The sequence below is a fragment of the Ambystoma mexicanum genome, chromosome 2p (assembly GCF_040938575.1).
Source record: "Ambystoma mexicanum isolate Mex_15411 chromosome 2p, UKY_AmexF1_1, whole genome shotgun sequence".
Lineage (NCBI taxonomy): Eukaryota > Metazoa > Chordata > Amphibia > Caudata > Ambystomatidae > Ambystoma > Ambystoma mexicanum.
Genome location: NC_090923.1, coordinates 505,622,208 through 505,644,457, shown reverse-complemented (window position 1 = coordinate 505,644,457; position 22,250 = coordinate 505,622,208). Strand labels below are relative to the sequence as shown.

The 22,250-nt window shown below is 48.4% G+C and overlaps 1 protein-coding gene across 1 annotated transcript in view; it reads right to left on the bottom strand.

The window, feature by feature from the left end:
• Nucleotides 1-22,250, bottom strand: part of TAMM41 (TAM41 mitochondrial translocator assembly and maintenance homolog) — a 407,953-nt gene that overhangs the window by 294,884 nt on the left and 90,819 nt on the right. The window contains exon 6 of the mRNA XM_069643916.1: nucleotides 14,875-15,040. Coding sequence (XP_069500017.1) covers nucleotides 14,875-15,040 — 166 coding nt within the window. The remainder of the gene's footprint in view (nucleotides 1-14,874; nucleotides 15,041-22,250) is intronic.

Genomic DNA, 22,250 nt, shown 5'->3' with positions numbered 1-22,250 from the left:
CAGCATGAGCAGGCAAAGCTGAGCCAGGCATCACATGCAACACAGGAAGTGCACTACACATGTATACACACCACCACACTTGCATGCATGTGTACACCTCAAGTGTTGCAGTGTTCAGATGGGCATCCATGTCACATCTGCCAATCAGGCTTCCACATCCCGCTGTCACATGCATCCATGTTGCATCACTGTTGCACCCTTGTCAAATACACACAAATGCACATGTACACAGTGCTGATACATGCAGCTGAAAACAACATACATGCATGACATCACGAACATGTCTACTTACATACACATTCATCCAAACATGTGTGCCCACACAACTGCATTTGGCATGGAAGCCTACACACACAAGCACCATCCATGTCTCACACATTACAGCCCTCGCATGTGTTAGCCTCACGGCCCTGTACACCCCCACCCATACTCGACCCCATACAAACAGATGTGCAACCTGCACACTACTGAAACATCACCACACGCACAGCTCACAATCAGGATGCATGTACACTTACCGCTCGACTCCAGACGGGTCTGCCTCTCAAGGACCTGGACGTGGAGCGCTGGGGATATGCGTTCCAGGACCCTCATCTGATATTCCGACAAGTGGCCCCGGAGCCCCTTAGCATCCGCTGCCTTCAAGAGGCGCCGGGCCTTGTTCAGGGTCCTGGACCTGAAGTCCTCCCAGCGCTTCTTGACATGTTGGAAGTCGCGGACTGCCACCCCCTCCGCGTTGATGGCAGTCACGATGTCAGTCCAGATCCGAATCTGTCCTTCCTTGTCGGCGTGGGAACTTCCGAAGAGGGCATCATACTGCCCCAGGACTTGCTCCACCAGGACACCAACCTCCCTGGCACTGAAGCTGGGGCCCCTCTGCCTCTCTGGCCGGGGGTTGTCAGTGGTGCCAGATGTTGCAGTGCCTGACATGACAACCCCAGAGGCAGGAGTGGGTGGGCAACTGGGTCCTGGGGCTGGGCTGTGGAACGATGGAATCCCAGTCGGGAGTCTTCGGTTCCAGCAGGGGTGGTCACAGCAACAGCACCCCTGGCTGATGTGCAGGCAGCAAATGGCAGGGCACGTGGGCAGCAGGCAGTCAGGCAGCAGCAGATGGCAGGTGGGAGCGTGCTCGGGGCTCTGGGGGGCAGTAATTCGGGCTTCTGGGCAGGAGCGTGGTCTTCCGTGTGCTTACGCGTGGCCAGCTTGATACGGAGTGATTTGGCTCGTGAAAATTCTGCACGTCAGCGTGTAATTCGAGGAAAGGCCCTTAGCGCGTAAGCGCGTCTGCACGCATACGCAATTTCATTGGACAGAAGGCCCCTCAAGCGCAAGCGCCCCTGTGACGTGACGCGCACAGGCGTGCATGGGCATTTCAGCGCGCGTGAAAAACTGCACGTCCGCATGTAATCCGAGGAAAGGGTCCATGCGCGTAAGTGACGTGACGCGCGCAGGCGTTTCCCTCAGCACGGGTTAAAGGTGAGCGGGCCCAGCAGTTTGCTGTACGTGCCTTTCGTGGAGATCGACGTGTGTTGCTGCTTCCTGTTTCGCGCACCATCACAACTTCACAGCTATCAAGGACGTATCTCTTCTTTTGGCGGGGGTATTGGCTACGCGTGTTTTTCTGCATCGCGCTAGTCAGACGGTGAGTCTCACACGCTGTTTTTCCCACTGCGGGTGCCCCGTGTATCGCACCCATTTTCGATGTCATAGTAGCCTGCGTGTCCCACGCCTATGCGTTATTCGTGTTACTGGGTGCCACCGCGTACTGCGGGAGGTTGAATCCACGCACGTAGGCTGCAGGGTTGCGTGCACAATTTTACTGCAGTTTTGGGGTGCCTGAGCGTTGCGTGACCCGTCACTACATCACCGGGGTCACATACAGCCTTGCAGGTGCAGGGGGGCTGTTAACATCTTGCTTCACACCCCCTTCACCCCAATTGCCCAGGTCAATTGTGGTGTACACCTCCCATTGGCACCACTTCATCTGTGCCGGCACTACTACATCTGTGCCATGGTTGGGAGGCCACCAAAGGTGAGGGGCGCCTCAGCTGGGCGTCCTCCTCATGGCGGGCGTGGTCGGGGACGTGGCCGTGGTGACCAGGGAGTAGGGGGACTCCAGGGTGTCCAGGGCGGCCACAGAGGGGGAAGAGGCAGGGGTGCGCCACTTGAGCACAATGTTGTGCCATGTGTCGGTGCAGTCATACCACCACCCCCTGTGATTCCGGGGGATGCAGCTTCTGCATCTGGCACTGGCGCCCGTGTGGCCCGGCAGTCCGTTCCATCGACTGCCACGGGCCCAAGGGTAGTGGTAGCTGCAGGTGCAGCTGTGGACACCGCCATCCAGGCTCAGGGTCTGCCAGCGCAGGCTGCGTTGGCACTTGAGGAGCCCGTGGTAGATCTCCAACAGGCCAGGAGGGAAACCATAGGGGCAGGCCGGGCTGCTCAGACCAAGACACGTGTCCCTGGGGCAGTCATGTCATCTGCTGCGCCGAACAGCCGGGTGTTGGCAAGTGCAGGGGCAGATGCACCCAACAACACCCCGGTTGTGAGTCTGCCAACCAGGACAGTTGCGGTCAATGACCCTGCCACAGCTGATGTTGCTGCGCAGGGTCCATTAGTGGGCACCCAGCTGCCACCGACACAAGTCAGGCCTTTGGTCGTCCCTCCACCTGCCACTCCCTTGGCTCAATCCACCAAACCCACTGGCCATACTGGTCAGGGCGGCATTAGCCAGCCAGGGTCTGCGCCACAGTCCAAGAGGAGGAAGGTTGCACCTGCAGCACAGGCTGGGACCCCACACACAGCCACGACCTCCTGCACGTCGAGGAAGAAGCCTTTCTGCAAGCAGGAACTGGACTTCCTCGTGGACTACGTGCGGGGCCACAGCCGTGACATGCTAGTGGGTGCCAATAGTCAGACTACGGCTGCCCAACGTGACACCCACTGGAAGCATGTTGCGGAACATGTCAGTTCATTCGGCCATGAGGTGCGCACGGCGCAAGAGTGCAAAAAGTGTTGGAATGACATCAAACGCAGCACTAAGGCTAAGCGTGCCTCTAATAACAACTTGACTCTGGTGACTGGCGGTGGGCCTGCACCAGAGGACGAAGAGCTCACTCCGCATGAGGCACTCGTTGCGGAGTTCATACCACCTGAATTGGTCGAAGGAGTGGGAGAGATGCTGGACTTTGATGCCCAGTCCAGTGAGTGTTGATGCGTGTTTGTTGAGGACGTGTGTGTTTCACTTGTGGGATGTGTTGTGCATGATTGCCACTACATGTGACGTGTACATGGTTCTGATGTGTAAGTAATGCAATGCTTCCGTCATGCATGTCTCCTCTGCCTGCATGCGGGGACTCCATGTAGGCATGCTCCCTTGCCCCTCCTCCGCCACTCTGCACCCCAGTTCCACCTTTGCACTGGTGTTCTTCAATCTTGCCAATGTGTACTTTCTTGTTCATGCGTCCTGTGTAGATGCTAACTTTCAGCGTAGAATCTGCCAGACATATGCCGTGTGGTACAGCCTTAGTACTTGATGCAGGGTATCTCACTTGTACTGTGCATAGGTCAGATGTCCCGCAGGGACATGAGTGCCCATTCATGCTCCATGTGCATTGCACGCATGCCCCTATGTGTCCATAACTGGATGATCACTGTAATACAAGTCCTTGGTTACATACATTGCCTGCCATCTCATCAGCCTTCCCAAGTCAACTGTGGCTCAGTCCTGCGTTGCACACATGTTTAGGGTCTGACAATCTGTGTGGCTCACAGGCCTCAGCCTGTTCAATGGCCAGTGACTCTGTCCAACTGTTGTTGTCTCTTCTTCACACATGGGCGGCATCCAGAGTTTTCATCATGTGTCCTGCTTACTGTCCCAGCATCATTTGCAGTGTTGTCACTTGAATCACATTAAGCTGTTGATGCCAGTCAACACTGCCTGTCAATACACAGGTGTATGGTCAGCCTTTTCATACCATGCTAGGCATCCCTGCTTTGGTACTGGGGTGGAGGGGTGCTTGGCTTCTAGATATGGTACACATTGAATGCACAATGCACGTGATGTCTGAATCTGACATTGCACTGCCTTCACATTTCCTGGCACACACCATGGAGTCCTTGTACATGTAGGTAGTGAGTGGCGTACACATTTTCTGCACTGCATAGACCCACTTCCATGGAAACTGCCACCTTTCAACAGGTCTGATCACAGAAGCAATTCAAAGTTGACCCAGCATGCATGCCAGGTTATATGTTGTGTGTCACATGTCTGCCTGATGCGTTTGCTGTCAGTGTGTGTGTGTGTGTGCTTCTGACATGTGTAGTGACCTTTTTTCTCTCTATTTTTCAGGTGATGACGCAATGGAGGCGGAGGATGGTGTTGTCATGCCACACACAGGGTTGTTACCACTACATCAACCCGGCACTAGTGGGGGTCGTGGGGTGGTAGGCCACGAAAAACCCCAAGTGCTACAGTCCATCTTGTCTCTGGCTGCCTATGAGTCCAGCCTTGAAGAGGAACTCCATGTTACACGTGCTACCTTGCAAGAGGAAGCACGTGTATCACGTGAGGTTCTGAATGCAGACCTACGTCACATCGCCACACAGAACCAGGCTCACTCGTCCGGCAGACTTGCTGCCGACGAGGGGCAAGCTGCAGCTAGGCGTGGCCAGGCTACTGTGCCACGTCCTCCTTTACAGGATGAGCCAGACTCTGACGACAATCTATCTCCCACATAGGTCGGGCTGTGCAGGCGTTGAGCCCATGGAGGTTTTTTTTTTTGGCTCAGCATCATCGCATGTGGATGTTGAGCAGCACCCTGTACCTCCCCCCCTCCTGGGTGCCTCCCCTCCCCCCCGGGTCGTATGTGGCCATTTTTGATTTTTCTTTTAGTTTAGTTAGTTAAGTTTCTGTTTGATAGTTAGTTTAATTAGGTAATGTAGGTTTTCCATAGTTAGTGTAATTAGTTAATATAGTTTAAAATTGCTTGTCTATTGTGCTTTCATGTGACGGTGCGGTGCTTTGTGGCTTTTGAAGGCATCCACTGTCTGTTCCTGCTGGGCCCTTCAGGCTTGTCTTGTGTATGTGTTTGCTGCTTGGGGTCCTTGACTCACATATGCCACTCCTGCCTCCCTTATCCATGGGCTCGCAAGGATGGTTCGGTGTCACAACCTTTTACACAAGGGCTTTGGACTGTCATATCTGTGGCATGTCTGGTGCTGTGTGACTTGTGTTTAAACCCCTAGTGGGGATGATTTTGGTGTTATTGTCCACTGTTCAGCTTTTGCTAGATGGGGTGTTTCATGATTAATGTGTACATTCATTGCTATGCATTGTGTAGTGTGTTTCTTATCTTTACTGTACACGTGCTTGTTGCAATTCATGCTGTAGATAGTGTTCCACACTTTGGATGTGAAAGACGGACTGATGGTGTGATTTATGATGTGACTCTCTGACATGGTCAAGTAATGAGATGCCTGAAGAGACACACACAGATGACTTTGAAGCATTAATCGTGTGTTTCATGCCCTTTCTGCAGGGGGATGAGCCTCCAGAGCACCTTTGCCAGCAGACATGGCCCATTGGACGACGGAATTCTGGACACGTTTGTTGGTGCCCACATGCACATGTGTGCACAAGCAGAGGCACAGGGATTGCAGACCTACATCCTAGAACTGCTGACGTGTTCCAAGGAACTCCAGGCAAGGTGAGCAGCACAGGGGGACACAACACAGCAAAGCTTGCACCAGGCGAGTTGCACATGCAGGCTTAGTCACAGCACTGAGGGTGAGCTTGGACGAATATTGGTTTTGAAGCACACAATGCAGCTCAGATGTGTTAGTGGACTGATGGCTGTTGATTGTAAGGTTGTCTGGGACACCTGCAGGGACAGTGGCACATACCCTCCGGTACACCAAGGTCCATCGAGGCACTTGTATCAACCATGTAGCCTTCCGAGACATGGAAAGGGGCAGCTCACAGGGACACATAGCAAGGGACATACTCGGGTGCAGTGCATTTCATTTCCATGTACATTATGATAAATGCACTGCCAACTTTGTTTCGGTCATGGTGGTACACAACTTGAAGCCATGGCTTGCTATATGGGTATGTCTGCTTACCCAGGGAACATTGCATGTTGTGTGAATTGTGACACATAGGTGTTCCATTTGCCACGCACCCACCGGCGGCTGACTTACTGCATTGACTGTGTATGACCCATCACAGGGGTAATGTTATATATGGGTACGAAGCATCTACACCAGATTGTCTGTTTGTAGAGTAGTTTGTTGCTATGGGGCATGTTTGGTGGTGTGTTTTTGTGTAATTGGCACGTACTGGTTGTTGACTGTGGCTCCCTTTGCAGCATTGCAGTGCTCCTGTAACCGGACTTGATAGTGCGCAGGCAGGAGGCCAGCACTCAAAACCAGAGCTAAGTGTCTTGTTGTTTTTCTTTCAAACTGCTCTGCATAGGCTTGCTGGGGGGTGCACTAATGCATGGTTGAATGTGTAAATCAATTTGGTATGTTTTTTCCCCCTAATCACCCGGAATCCTATGCAATTCTGAACCCTGTACCCTCTACCCGGTGTTCCTGCTTCCCGTACCTATCCAAGCAACGTTCCCTAACCCTCTTTCCCCGCTGGGGTTGCGGATGCCTGTGTAAGCCCCAAACTTGCAGGCGCCAAAACCCTAGAGGGGGTGGTTGGTTGGTGCCACTCCTAAGCCTGGACCACAGAAGGCCATGACAATGATGTCCAAGTTCGTTTGGATTGTGTATGTGTTCATGCAGGTAGTACATTTTCGTGCATTCCCTACTTTCATGTGTCATTCCTCCTCCCCTCTCCTGCCACTCATTCCAGTTATCCAGTGTGCCAACACCTGTACCGACTGCATATCCCTGAACCTCCTTCCCCCACCAGGGTATCAGGGGCCTGTGTGAGTTTGACCTTGCAGGCACCCGGGACACGGTGGGGGTGGTTGTTTCGTGACACTCCCGCGCCTGTACACGGGACCTGTGACAGTACACATCCGTTCATGGTGCATCATTCTATGTTATGTACCACACATGGTTCACATCCTGTTGTGACATTGTTTTACTGTGCTACCTTGGTTGTTGCATCATTGTGGTAGTACTTGGCCTTTGTGAGGTACTGCTACGTCAAGTCATCTACTGGAGGGTGTTCTGGTTCGTTTTTATGCCTTGGATTTTGTGATTTTGGAAATGAGTGTGGATTCTGAGGGTGCAGGCACCTTTTTACACACAAGTTGGGAGATGGTGACAAAGGGTAAAGGTGATCCTGTGGCCAGGTGGAATTGAGGGTTGAAGGCTCCATGACCCAGGTGCAGTTGTTCAGTGGGTCATGGTCATTTGTGAGGGAGGGGGGGGGGTTGTTGTTGATAGTTGCCTTGCCCTGCAGTGTGATGGGAACCCTGACATTGTAATGGTGGTATCCTATGTACATGTTGTGTTCGGCTGATCAATGCCTGTTCATGTGTTGTGTTTACCTTTCAGGTGCGAGGGGATAGTTGTGGTTTGACATGCTGGGGTGTACACATGGTGAATGTTCACATGTGATGTGTAGAGAACACTGATGGTCACTTGATTGCACATGCATATGTTGAGTGCATGTCCTTGCTGACCCACACACTTGCACTCTGATGCACTACATGTACTACCACCCTTGCATATCCACGTGTACACTGTTTGCCTTCTGGTGCCCACTGTGTCCCTGCAGCACATGTTCTGTGACCAATTATGGATCCTGTACATGCCTAATTTGCTTTTTGATGTGGTCTGTCGCTTAAATGTGATGCTCAGGGTGTGCATCACACACAATGGCTGTTCACTGTGCTGTGCGCTGAGAAGTGTGTTGCAGGAGTAGGACACAGCACACAGAAGCTGCAGTGTTGATTTTGCAATGCACAATGTGCATGTAGACAGGCATTCATTGTTATTGTACGTCTACAACTCTTGTAATGCATTTGGAAATGACTTATTTTGGGTGGGAGGTTGTTGGTCAGTCATTTCATCTGATTCCAGGTCAGGCATCATTGTCTGATGCCACTGTACACTTTGGACATGGCAATGTGTACCTTATTGTTACTGTGTTGGTGTATGGGTATTGCTTGCCATGTCATGTTGTGGTTTGGGAGGGTTTGAGTGACATAACAGTGATGGCCATGACCTGTTTTGCAGGTGTGTGTGATTCACACCTTGCATGTCAGGGTCATCCACTTCTCAAAGCAACTAGCTGGGGGTAGATCTCTCTCCGCGGCAGGGCCCTCCCTCTGGAACAGCCTTCCTGCCTCACTGGAACTTGAGGAGAACCATCTCCGGTTCGGGAAGCACCTCAAGACCTTCCTCTTTGCTTCTGCTTTCTCTCTGCCTCTCCCTTGCAAAATTCTTCACTGGAACTGCACTGGATCTGCAACTGGGCCACTCTCACCGACCTCGGTCCCTGGCCCAGCCACTCTCCACTTGCACTGCCTCCCTGGCAACCCCTGCACTGCGGTACTGTCTCTCTATCCCTACAGCCCCCCCTTCCCAGCACTTGTCTGCACTTACCTTTGCAGTTGCCACCAGCTGGCCTATGTATTTGTTTTTTGGTCTACTTACCCTGTACTGCACCCCCCCTCCCCTTCCCCGTGCACTTTTCCCCTTCCCCCTACCCCTGCACTTGCACAATCTAAATGACGCCTGGCCTAGTAGTACCCTTGTCTGTCTTCCCTTGTTCCCTCCAACCTGCCTCATCGCACCTTGAAATACTTGTGTATAGGCCATATCATGTCATGTCATATTTGTGCCTTTTGATCACACAGGATAGCTTGTGTTTAAGTAGCTAGGGATGCAGACAATGTGGCACTTCCATGGCAACTATCTCAGGGTGGTAGGGTTGTGACAGTTGACTGTCTCTTTGTCATCATCGATTGTCACCTGGTATGTGCCAGGCCTGTGTGCACTCCGCAGGGGTGGGAGTTTAGGTGAAAAATGTGGCCACAAGCTGGGTCCGGGCTTCCTCGCCACATGCCCTGTCCCCTCCCATGGGCAGCGCCTGTGCCTGGGGATGTGGGGGCACCACCATGTCCACCGGGACGCCCTGCCGTGTTGCAACATTGTGCAGGACACATGCTGCCACAATGATCCTGCACACTACTGGTGGTGCATAGAGTAGCTGCCCACCAGAGCGGTCAAGGGAGCGGAAACGTGACTTGAGCACTCCGAATGTGCGCTCCACTATGGCCCTGGTTGCAATATGGGCGGCGTTGTATCTTACCTGGGGTGGTGTGGTGGGGTTCCGGATTGGCGTCATCATGTGGTTGCTCAGAGGGTAGGCACTGTCCCCTGGGGAGGTGTAAATGGTTGTGATTATTGGGGTTTGTTTATTTGTGTGTGTGTGACATGCATGCATGTGCAAGGGCATTTGTACTCACCTAGGAGCCATGTGTCGCCATGCTGCCCAGCTTCCAGGGCCCGGCTCAGGGCGGACATTCTGTATATGAAACTGTCATGGGTGGAGCCAGGGTAGTTTGCATAGACAGAGGTGATGATTCCCTTTGCATCGCATACCACCTGTACATTGATGGAATGCCAGTGCTTGCGGTTTCGGTAGATGTGCTCAGTGGCCCTAGGTGGACGTAGGGCCACATGGGTGCAATCTATGGCACCGACCACTTTGGGGAAGTGTGCCACCCTGAAAAAATCCAGGACAACGGCCTGCCTTTCTGCGGGTGTTCTGGGAATGTATATGTGCCTGCGGACTGAGGGGCGCGCTGTGATGATTGCCAGTACCTGGTGTAGGCAGCGTGACTGCGTGGCCTGTGAGACCGCTCCCCCCACTATGGCAGTAGTACGCTGAAATGACCCAGTGGCCAAAAAATGCAGGACATTGAGCAGCTTCTCCAAGGGGCTCAATGCTTGGGAGCAAAGGGTGGGGGATGTAAGGTCATCTTCCCACTCCCTGACCGGGTCTAGGATGATGTGGGGTGGAAACCCATACCTGCCATAGACCTGGTCGTCAGGCATCCCAAAAAGGCTTGTCCGTGGTGCGAAAATGCGTGCCCTGGCTATTCTCCTCCTCCTGCGGTGTCCCACCATCAGTGCTGCGACAAATGGGGCATTCATCGTAGCTGTATATACGCGTTTGTTGTTTGCGCGCACTTTTATACTGTGCGTGGGGACGCTTCCGCCTGCCTTCGTGTGGCGGACGCGTTGACGCCTGTGTGCGTCTATTGCCGTGCGCGGGTTTCCCGTATTCGAATCCATGAATACGGGTTGTTTGCGTGCGTGTGGGCGTTCCGTGTAGTTCCCTACAGTACTTCCCCAGTTACGCCTTCTTTTTCACGCGTTATTCCCCATTCCGCGTGTTACGCCCACTGTTCCGCCCACTTTGGTTGTGTGCGCCGCGCTATGTGCGCTTTTGCTGTGCGCGTAGCTCACGCCGTCTATGCCTGCGTGCGCCATGGCTGGATTGGGCGCACGGACAGCGGGAAACACGCGCAGCGTCTTCCTTGAATCACACACGTGCACGTGCGCTGCGTTTCTCGCGCTTGCACTACCTTGCGCCTGCTTGCGCTGGGATTTTCGGCGCATGTTTGCTCCATGAATCGACCCTTGTGTGTCTGTTTCACAGGTCATGGAAAGGCAAGCAGCACATCAATCAAACTATTGTGACATTTAGCACGTCCAGCGTACACTCGAGGTTGCTGTTACTTGTTTTCAAGTGGGCCTCATACAGGCAGGCGTGGTGCAGGGACAAATTGGTAGGTTTGCAGAGCAACCCACATAGTTGCGGAGTACTTGAATTGCGGTAGCCTATCGTACGAATCCGTAAGGCTGCCAACATGGGCGTTCTTACCAGCACACAGAGGATGCCTTAGGCATGGATATAGTTGTACAACGGATAGACGTGCACGCCCACAAGCAATTGAAAGTGCTTCTTGGTGATTTTGCACCTCGGTGAGCGGATTGGTATCGAGACCCTTCTTGAGCCTCTAAATTGTAATTTTTCTGGCCCGACGCCCTGTGTGCAGCACTTCCCTCGACCCACCTCCCCAGCATCCACTTCCTCGTTGGGTTTCCCACCTGCCTCCCTGCACGCCCTCCACCCCTAATTGGCTGTCCCTTCCATCCAGCTTAGTCTACCTTTTTTCTGGGTGTATTTTGCCTTGGTACTGGGCCCACGCCCCTGTTTGTGGTCCCCTTGCCTCTGGAAAAAGGTCCTGCTGGAATCAGGTCAGGACAGAGGCTGCACCTTGACCACTGCGCCCATTTTGGTACCATCTTGCCGGCGAAATCAGAGGACTTAGGCCCTCTCCCACCCCGGCTGCGTTACTTTCCCCACCCGCTCCCATTTCCTGATTCCCCTTCCCTCCCGCCTCCCACATCGCTCTCCTCCTCTGTGATTGGCCCACCACTCGTGTCACCAGGTCATTACTGACCTTTCCAGGGCAGCCCTCTGCCCGGCAGCCCCTTCGGCTAAGGACCCCGAGGCAAAGGGCGGCTCCTACAATGGCGGCTCCAGAAAGTGTCTGCAAGTGTCAGCAGGGGACGCCAGTGTAGCCAGCAGTGAACAGACACCAACAAAACTGTAAGTGTGGCATGGGTGGGGTATGGAGCAATTACTCTACTCCAAAAAGCCCCCGCCACTCTACCTTGCCTTTCCATAATGTAAACTGCCATAGACACCATGCACACCTAGAGAGAGATTCGAACACCAAGCTAAATCCATCCAAGACCAGACTCTAAATGTTGTCCTGCATACTGCATAACTTACACACTTGCCAATGTTAACTAGCGCCACTCCCAGAGACAATGATGAAAATTAGCCAGCCTCACACTTAGACAGGGGCCACACCTAGATGAAATCATGAATAATAGCATATCCCTCACTTAGTTCGAATTGTAAATGATAGCATGTGCCACACTCAGATGGAATTGTAAATGATAGCATATGATTGATAGCAGTCCCTTACTTAGTTGGAATTGTAAACGATAGCAGGGAACACACTTGGATGGACTTGCGAATAGATAGCGTTTGCCTCTTCTAGATAGAATTATGATTGTAGCATATACCTCACTTAGTTGGCATTGTAAATGATAGCATGTGCCACACTTTGATGGAATTGTGAATGATAGCATATGATTGATAGCAGTCCCTTACTTAGTTGGAATTGTAAACGATAGCAGGGAACACACTTGGATGGAATTGCGAATGATAGCGTTTGCCTCATCTAGATAGAATTATGATTGGTAGCATATCCCTCACTTAGTTGGAATTGTAAATGATAGCATGTACCACACTTGGATGGAATTACGAATGATAGCATATAATTAGTAGCATATCCCTTGCTTCGTCGGAATTGTAAATGATAACACGTGCCACACTCTGATGGTATCGTAAATGATAGCATGTGCCACACTTTGATGCAATTGTGAATGATAGCATATGATTGTTAGCATATCCCTCACTAAGTGGGAATTGTAAATGATAGCATTCGCCACACTTAGATGGAATTGTAAATGATAGCATGTGCCACACTTCGATCGAACTGTGAATGATAGCACGTGCCACACCTCGATTCAATAGTAAAAGATAGCATATCCCGCACTTATATAGAATTGTGGATCATAGCATGTGTCACATATGAAAGGAACTGTGAATGATAGCATGTGCTTCATCTGGATAGAATTATGGTAGCATTTCCCTTGCTTAGTTCGAATTCTAAATGACAGCATGTGCCACGCTTAGATGAAATTATAAATGATAGCATGTGCCTCATCTAGATATAATTATGATTGTAGCATATCACTCACTTAGTTGAATCGTGAATGATAGCATATCCCGCACTTAGATAGACATCCACTTGATATCAGGTCTGGGTGTCTCACACTTATTGTTGAACTTAGAAACTGTGCCTAATGTACGCCCCCTGTCCTGCTCTCATGCTTGTTCGCAGACGCCTATTGATACCCACCATATCACACTACTATGCTTACTCTCCCCTATACACCATCATTCAACTTGAAAACAGCTGTACTATGGCACATTCGGTCTAGCTGTTCTCATAATAACAGGACCCCACAAACTCCACATCATTCTAATAAAACACTGCTAGCTGAGCACATTCCGGCTAGCTTAAGCTTCTCCTCAGGCCTAAAGAAGCCAGATTTCAGTCTGGGTGTCCACCCTCCAGACTGAACACATCCAACTGATTTCCTCAGCACCACACCTACCGCTAAGAAGCAGCTACCATGCAACAATAACACCAGCTGCACACATAACCGGTGCACCCATGCACCATACCACTCTCTCTCTCTCTCTACTGACTGAACTGCAGTTCCCGAGGGCGTTCAACCTACCAGCGCTTTGAGATCATACCAATGATACAAAAGGCGCTATATAAATGCAAAGTAACATAACATACCTTGCGGCCATGCGGACAGTACTGTTGTCCTGATTCCAGATACGCTGGCCAGATGCAGTCTGCATAGGAAACCTCCACGCTGCATACTTGCAGCTATCTCGGCTACTAATTTGCGACACAGTGTCACCATGCAATGTTAACACAAAAAGAAACACCACGCACAGTTGCACCAACACTTTGGATTTTGGGCTTTCCACAAGTTCATGAGGACGGCAGACAAGCTATCACTGACAAAACGTTCAAGGGGACGTTATGGTGAAGGTGCAGTACTGCAAACATATTACCTTTACTGCCAACACTATGCTAAAGCAATATTCCCGTTACTGTACTCTACTAAAAACCTATGAAATTCACGAACAAACAACATTGTTAAAAGGGACGTTATGGTTAAGTAGCGCTACTAAAAACCTATCAAATTCAGTGAAAAAACGTTGTTAAAGGGACATCATGGTTACAAGTAAAACCGAAAACCCCCTGAAATTTGCAAGTTATGGTAGGCTAAGCAACTATAACTCGCGCGACCACCGTGCACTGCTAAGACTAATACCCACGACATCAAAGATGACATCACTAATGACATCAAATTATGACAATGATATGCTTTGTGCTCTGATATTTTCTGATTCTACATAACAAAAACCCATTTTAAAGAAAGCAGTGATTTCCACTACTGATGTGACATGGCAGCCAGGAACGCATGACTCAATCGTAGCTTAAGAATGAATGCTGCTAAAGTGTGGGACAAGCTCCATATCAATTCAATCCCCTCTAAGGAAAAATATAGTTGTTCGATATGACCGTTGTATGAAAAAGGTGTGTTCCTCTACAGCACTCAAACAGAAACTACCCTGCTCTGGACATATTGAACAAAAATTGTTAGTTATTCTACTGCACCAGAGTAAACTGTATGATATATTCAAGCTAATAAATGCAGAATGTCCTTGGCTTATCCAAGACTGGACTTTAATGGTAAGATGCCACCCATTCATTGGTTCCCTTCTTGCAAGGTTCGATTCAAATGGGAGCTGTGAACTATTTAGCTCCTGCTCATAGCAAAGAACTGCTTGGTTAGCTGGACACCAACAGCAGCCAGTAGCTACATTTGGCTCCCCAGGCCACTGTATGCCAAACAAACACACCTATTTGAATGTAAACTGTGTTTAGGGCAATCAATCTATAAACATTAGGACACAGCTAAACAAAATTTAAAGCATATGGGATCATTAAAAAAAAGCTATGCACTAGCTGCCTGCCTGCTACCCAGTGGTAGCTCCTGGTGAATGTTTAATGCTGGATACCCAGGATCTGCTTTTAGCTCCCGATAATCCAATGTTAATTTTGATCCCTGATCTCGTCATTGTACACCAGGTTACTCAAGAGTACAAATAAAATATCAGGCAGTATTTTCAAAAGGGTTCCCACTTTCTTCTCATGTTTTCCAACATACCCAGCTCCACGACAAATCCACAGTCTGGATCCTGCGCAACTTGCAATAGGATTTCTTCTACATCTCGGTTCTTCCCAGGAGGATCCACCAGGGCAGTTATTTTCTGTTGCAGGGTTTTTGGAAGAGCCATTAGTTGTGTGAACTGACCTTCTGGACTTTTATCGATCTGCATTCACAAGACATGGAAAGAAAGCAGTGTTAGAGAGCAGATACCTAAAGACATCTTCAAGGAAAGAGTACAATAGGTTTTCTGGGTATCATTTTCAGGCAATGTGTTGCAACAAGAGTTTAGGCCCATTCGATGGTGGACCTGTACTGTCTTTTTAAAAGGAATTATTCGCTTATGCGTACATTGAAGAGTGTGCACTTGGTACGTCTATAGATCAGAGCTAGAAAGGAAATGCTCCTATCTTTAGAAACTGATTCGTGGGACATAACAGACCCTCCGCAGAACCAATGTCCAAATGTTATATTGAGTTTTAATCACTTTGTAACAGGTAAACAATGCTTGTTTTTCAATCTTATTTTGTAAAGATGTGAAACAGTTTGTAATAAATATTATCACAGACGAATGCATCTTGTATTTAAATAAAACCTTTTCAAAAATAGTTTCTTGTGTAGAGGTATTTTAGTAGTTCTAAATATTTTCTTTTGAGTTCATTCCATCTTTCAAATTATTTTGTTTTCAAAACCAATGTACACACATCATGTGCCAAATATATACGTTTACATGTATTTCACACAAGTAATCACGTTTCTTAAGAGAGCTTTTTCTCTACAAGCCTTAACTGCGGGAAACAGACGCAAGCAAATATAATCATTTTGCAGACCCAGTATAAAAACATTTCACATCCCAGTAGTAGAAGAGAAGGGTGAACAAACTATCCAACCCTTATTTTCTCTTAACGCCCACCATCCAGAGACTCAAACTCTGATCTTAAATCATCCACACCCAACTAACCTCTAGACTCACCAACAGCAATTTTTACCTCGAATGCAAGGTGCATCATGCATACATAAAGGTGAGAAGACATACTATAGCATCCAGGCCATCCTTAAAGGGCCTTATAAACAAAATGATCATACTCTACACTAGTAAAGTGGCTAAATTATACTATCAGAATCATAAGGGAATCAAACTTACATAACCCCTTCATTTTTAGAATTAATCTATAGATTTGAATGACACTGTCAAGAGAGCTGCCATTCAAACACTATTTTTTTATTAACGTACAATATCCATTAAAAACAAGTATAACAAGATTTATATAATTTTTATCACAGTACAAGAAAAAATCATCAAAAACTGATCTGTGCAACTTACATTAAGTGAGAAGGGCAAAATACTTGAGACTAGTACATACAATGAGCTGAAACTAAAACAAAGAGTGAAAGCTCACTATTATCAAGTGACATTGTGGTTAACACTTACAGGTATATGTCCATTTATAAGAAGCTTGATTCACCACTATATGCACAGTCAAGTCTTCAGTGGTAAGTGTAACTTAAAATGTATCTTTGATTTATGATGATTAAGTTATTAAATATATTTTTATATTAAACAGTGCTAATTATGGCTGTCTCTGCACTATATTCTATGTGACTATATACGCTAGAAGTTCAGACTCTTCTTTTATTGAGTATTATTCAGAATACCTTCAACCCTAAAGACTTTTTTATGGAAAGCTATCCTAATGTCAAAGAAGATTTACGTGCTGAACAAGTTCCATCACCAATATAAAAATATTAAGGAAGAGCGAAACATGTTGGCCATTATCGTACTGTATTTATAGAACAGACTCTTTACCTACACATTGAATGTTTAAAAAAAGCTATATAACAATAGCTTTAGGTATTGCTTAAACCTTTATAGACCGACAACTTATGAATTAGAATGTGTCTTAAAATCTAGATCTTGTATGTTGGGTAGCAGATAATAGGGAGCTTTCGCCCTTTGTTTTAGTTTCAGATCATTGAATGTACTAGTCTAAAGAAATGTGCACTTTATGTAGGTTTCACAGGTCACTTTTTGATAAATTTTTCTTGTACTCTGATAAAGAGTATATATATGTCTTTTTATACTTGTGTTTAATGAATATTGTATGTTAATAAAACAGCTAGGGTCATTGAAATTTGTAGATTAATTCTAAAAATGAAGGGGTTATGTAAGTTTGATTCTCTTATGAGTCTGACAGTAGAATGTAGCCACTTTACTAGTGCAGAGTAAGATGGGTCCATTTTAATACTTTTCTGAATTCCAGGCTGACCCTACCTTACTCTTTCCTGGAGTCTCTCTTTTCTATTGCATCCTTAAAGGGCACCACTGGTTTCCCCTTTAAAGCTGCATTACTTTCTGCATCACCCACAGTGGCCTTGGGCCCCATTTGAAGAGGTCCTTTGTCTTCCAATAGGGCAGTATGTTGGTCACAAGCACATAGGTTGTGGTACCATAGAGGAAATGCAAAGACCTCCTCCTGGACATCAGCACACAGACTGCTCACAATGGCAGCACAAGAACACATCAAAAGAGTAAAGGAGGACTGAAAAATGATAGGAAGGATTACTTAAGGGATTAACCACTGAATTCCATAGGAGACCAAGAGCTGGTCGGCCAGAATTAATATTTTATAAGCAGGCCCTGGAACAGTGAGCGGGCAGGGAGTAATAGGACCACCTCCTGGGAGTGACCCAAGCATGAAAGTGAGAAGAGAGAGAGAGAGAGAGAGATAGTAAAAGATGCATATAAGAGAGGATAAAGTGAGAAAAGGAAAGAGTGAGATGGAGAAAATAGAGGGGGAAAGGAAAGAGAAGCTAAAAAATGTGGGGATGTGTTAGGCAGAAACCTGTGCAGTTCCCTCTGGGACCACTGCAAAAGATTTAAGACTACAGGTGTTGGCAGTAAACCCACTTGGTAGCAGTCTGCACCGCACAGATTCACTGTGATAGCTGTGGCTGAGCAGCCAGACTTCCCTCAAGAAGAGTTAGGCAGTATACAGAGGATACATAATAGGTACAGAGGCACAGTAGCACAAGCAAACACTGACCAGAGCTAGGTGTAAAAGTATAAACTTATTTATTAAAGGTACACTCATAAATTACACTAGCACATTAGAAAAGGTAAGAAAGTCAAACACAGTTACTATTACTCATATGTACATCCCTAATCAATTGTTGGACAATTCTAAGTTAACACCACTTATTTCCAACCAGAGGTGAGCGCTTAACGTTAGATGGTACTCCAACAAGTATTACCAAAAGGGAGGGAAAAGGCAGAAATAAAGAGAGCAGTAAGGTAAAACACTTTTCACATAAGGTCAGCAAAGACAGACAATGGTGGAACAAGGAGAATTAGTTCGGGGCCCGCTTTAGAGGGAGCCCGGCGAAAAAGTGCCCAAGATCACACAATGTCACAAGTCTTTGCAGGTGGTTTAAAAGGTTTTACTACGGTTCTGAAAAGTTTGGTTAGGGTGTCCCAGACCTACCCAGGTTCGAGAGCCGAGGGCTAAATCTACCCCGTACAATCGGTGGCAAGGGAGGCCGGGCGGAACACAGTACCTTTAAAAGTGGAAAGATTCCTCCAGCGGTGGTAGTCGTTCCTGGTAGTGGGTGCAAGTCGCGGCGTCGTCCCGAGGAAGAGGTGATCTCGACGTGGAGGAAAGCTGCAGGTCGTTGCACTACCAGGGATGAGGCCAGCCGTGGAGTTTTCCGGTCACAAAGGATTTTTACCCCTCTTTCGCGGTTGAGGTAAAAAGTGGTATCCCGGTTGCCGGGGTGCTTGGCACAGGCAAGGCGGCCACGGGATGCTTCGGAACGGCGAAAAAAGAAGGCAGCAACTGGTTGTCCCCACCAGTTAAGGGAAGAAGACTCTCCGGCGGGAGATCTCCTCTGTCATCAGGAAAAGTGGTGAGACGGTTCTGCAGGGCTTCACCGGTGGTGTCGTCTTGGCAGGTCGGCTCGGCTTCTCCCTCTTCGGCTTCTTAGGTCCTGTGGCGACTTCTGAAGAACCAGTCCCAAAAACCCTGCTTTTATGCAGCAAACCCCCATTCATACAGCCTAGCTGTCACTCAAACATGCTAAGTGGTGAGCGGGGTGGCTCACCACTTGGGCCAATCACACTAGAGTGCGACATGAGTTGGCAAGGCAACTCAGTCCAGGGTGCCTAAACCCCCTCCCACACCCACTGTGGTACCCAGACAGAATGGCACCACTTTGGAGGGCTTCTGTGCAGAAGCCCGCCAAAAGTGGAACAAAGGCTCGACTCGGGTTCAGGGTTACTGAAGTGAACCTAGACGCCATTTTGGCGGCGAGTTCTGGCAAAAGATCCCAACCGGTGAATTTATATTAATTAAATAAACCGGCGGTATCTTTAACATTGCACCAAAAAGTGGTGCATCAAAAACAATGGGAAATCCCATTGGGAAATATTCCGGTGGAATATTTCCGTGGTATCCACTGCCACCAGCCAGAACTCGGCGAGGGGGGACGGGACAGTACCCCCTCGACAACAGACCCAGGGGCAATCTAATTGCCCCTACCAGTACTTCCACAGTAAGATGGTTTGTACTGGTTAAGTTCCTAAATTAAGACTAGTAAAGTCAATGGTAACTTTACAGACCCAGGGAGACAGTAGTCAGTCCCAGGGTGTGGAGTCTATGTTTGGGGGTCTCTATGACACCCCTGTGCTACTGCACTGAGGGTGCTGTGTAACACACATTCAAAAACCAATGATGGCCTATGGGGAAAATTACCCCCTAGCCCATAAGCACATAGCAAGTCACAGAAAACACTCTCAAGTCATGTCCAAGAGTGAGGGTAAAAGAGTCTCACTGTTGGCAGGAGAAAAAAATAAACCCCAAAAAATCCAGCAAAGCTGCTGGGGGACTCACTAGGTTAGGAAATTCAGCCTAAACAGAGAATTCTTCCTAACACTCGCCCCCCCCAGACTAAGGGACAGGAGGATTTAATCCACTCCTGGATGAACCTCATACCTCTAGTCGATGACATACATCCTAGAGAGTCCATCAGCATTTTGATGGTGACACCCTGACCTGTGCTCAATGGTGAAATCAAACCCTTGGAGGCAGATTGACCATCTCAATAGTTTTGGATTTTCCCCTTTCATTTGCATTAACCATCTCAAGGGTTGGTGGTCAGTCTGAATGACAAAAGTAGAACCATACAAGTATGGCCTAAACTTCTTCAGTGCCCACACAATAGCAAAGCATTCTCTTTCGATTGTTGCCCACCTTGTTTCAGGATCCTTCAGTTTTCTACTGATGAAGCAAATGGGATGTTCCCTACCCTTCTCATCCAGTTGGCTAAGAACTGCACCTATACCTACATTGGAAGCATCAGTTTGTACAATGAAAGTTTGGTGGTAGTCAGGAGCTCTAAGTACTGGAGCTTGGCAGAGAGCTTTCTTCAGGTTTTCAAAGGCCTGATTGCATTCCTCAGTCCATTTGACCTTCTTAGGGAATTTTGGAGAGGAGATCACATTCAGAGGAGAAGCTATGGTCCCATAGTTCTCAATGAAATTCCTGTAGTACCCAGTGAGGCCTAAGAAGGCTCTCACCTGGGTCTGAGTAGTAGGTGTTGTCCAATTTTGCACAGCTTCAATCTTGCTGAGCAAAGGCCTTATTTCTCCACCTCCTACCTCATGTCCAAGGTAGACCACTTTACTCTGACCAATTTGGCACTTGCTTGCCTTTATGGTCAGATTGGCCTGCTCAAGAGCCTGCAATACATGTCCTAAGTGGGTCACATGTTCTTCCCAGGAGTGGCTGAAGACTGCAATGTCATCCAAGTATGCCATGCAGAAGTCCTCCATCCCAGCCAGAACTTGGTTCACCATCCTTTGGAATGTTGCAGGTGCATTTTTCAGTCCAAAAGGCATAACCTTGAATTGGTATAGGCCAACTGGGGTAGAAAATGCAGTTTTCTCCTTGGCATGGTCTGTCAGGGCTATTTGCCAATAGCCTGACGTAAGGTCCAGTGTGCTGAGGTACTTGGCTGCACCAAGTTTATCCACCAACTCATCTGTCCTTGGCAAAGGGTGGGCATCAGTCTTGGTGACTGCATTAAGAGCTCTATAGTCCACACAGAATCTCAACTCTTTGGATCCTGCCTTTGGTACTAACACCACTGGGCTAGACCATGGACTAGTAGAGGGTTCTATTACCCCGAGATCAAGCATCTTCTTGACCTCACCTTTGATGTGGGTTCTGACATGTTCTGACATTCTATATCCTCTGCTTTTGACTGGCAGACAGTCACCAGTGAGTATCTCATGGTGTCCCCAAGGGGTCAAGCCTGGTGAAAGTGAGAACAGGGGGGCAAACTGATTTAACATAGCTTTGCACTCCTCCTGTTGCTCAGGGGTCAGATCTGAAGAGAGATTAACTCCTTCAACCTTTTCGTCCAAAGGTAAGCCTCTCAGGAGGTCAGGTAGAGCGTCACTCTCCTCCTCCTCTTCCGATGAAGCTAGAAGCAATGCTCCTACTTCTGGTCTAGAGACATAGGCTTTGAGGCGGTTGGTGTGGAAGACTCTGGGAGCTTCCCTGGGTTTCCCCAGATCCACCAGATAGTTGACCTCTCCAGGTTTTCCCACAACCTTGAAGGGTCCCATCCATTTGTCTTGCAAGGCCCTCTGCCTTGTTGGGAGCATAACGAGAACTAGCTGGTCTTGAGTAAACTCAACCATGTTAGCCTTCTGATCATGCCAATGTTTGATCAGAGCTTGGCCAGCTTTCAAGTTGTCACTTGCTTCTGCCATCATGTGTGACATTCTCCTTCGGAGACCTATCACATAGTCAGTCACTCTGACTGGCTTGGGGGAAGGAGCACTCTCCAACCCCTCCTTAATCAGGGCCAAGGGGCCTCTGACGGGATGGCCATAGAGAAGTTCAAAGGGAGAATAACCCACTCCCTCCTGAGGGACTTCCCTATAAGCAAATAGAAGGCATGGCAGTAGAAGGTCCCACTTCTTAAGGGGTTCTTCTAAGGCACCTATCATGCTCTTCATGGTTCTGTTAAATCTTTCTACCAACCCGTTTGTCTGAGGGTGGTAGGCGGTCGAGAACTTGTAGGTGACTCTGCAGGTTTTCCACATGGCTTTCATGTAGTTGGACATAAAATGTGTCCCCCTGTCAGAGACCACCACCTTAGGAAACCCAACCCTGGTAAAGATACCAAGGAGGTCCTTAGCCACAGCCTGAGCTGTAACAGTCCTCATAGGAATTGCCTCAGGGTACCTAGTAGCATGGTCTACTACAACAAGGATAAACCTGTTGCCTGAGGAGGTTGGGGGATCAAGGGGACCAACAATGTCAATCCCTACCCTCTCAAATGGGACTCCCACGACTGGGAGAGGCACTAAA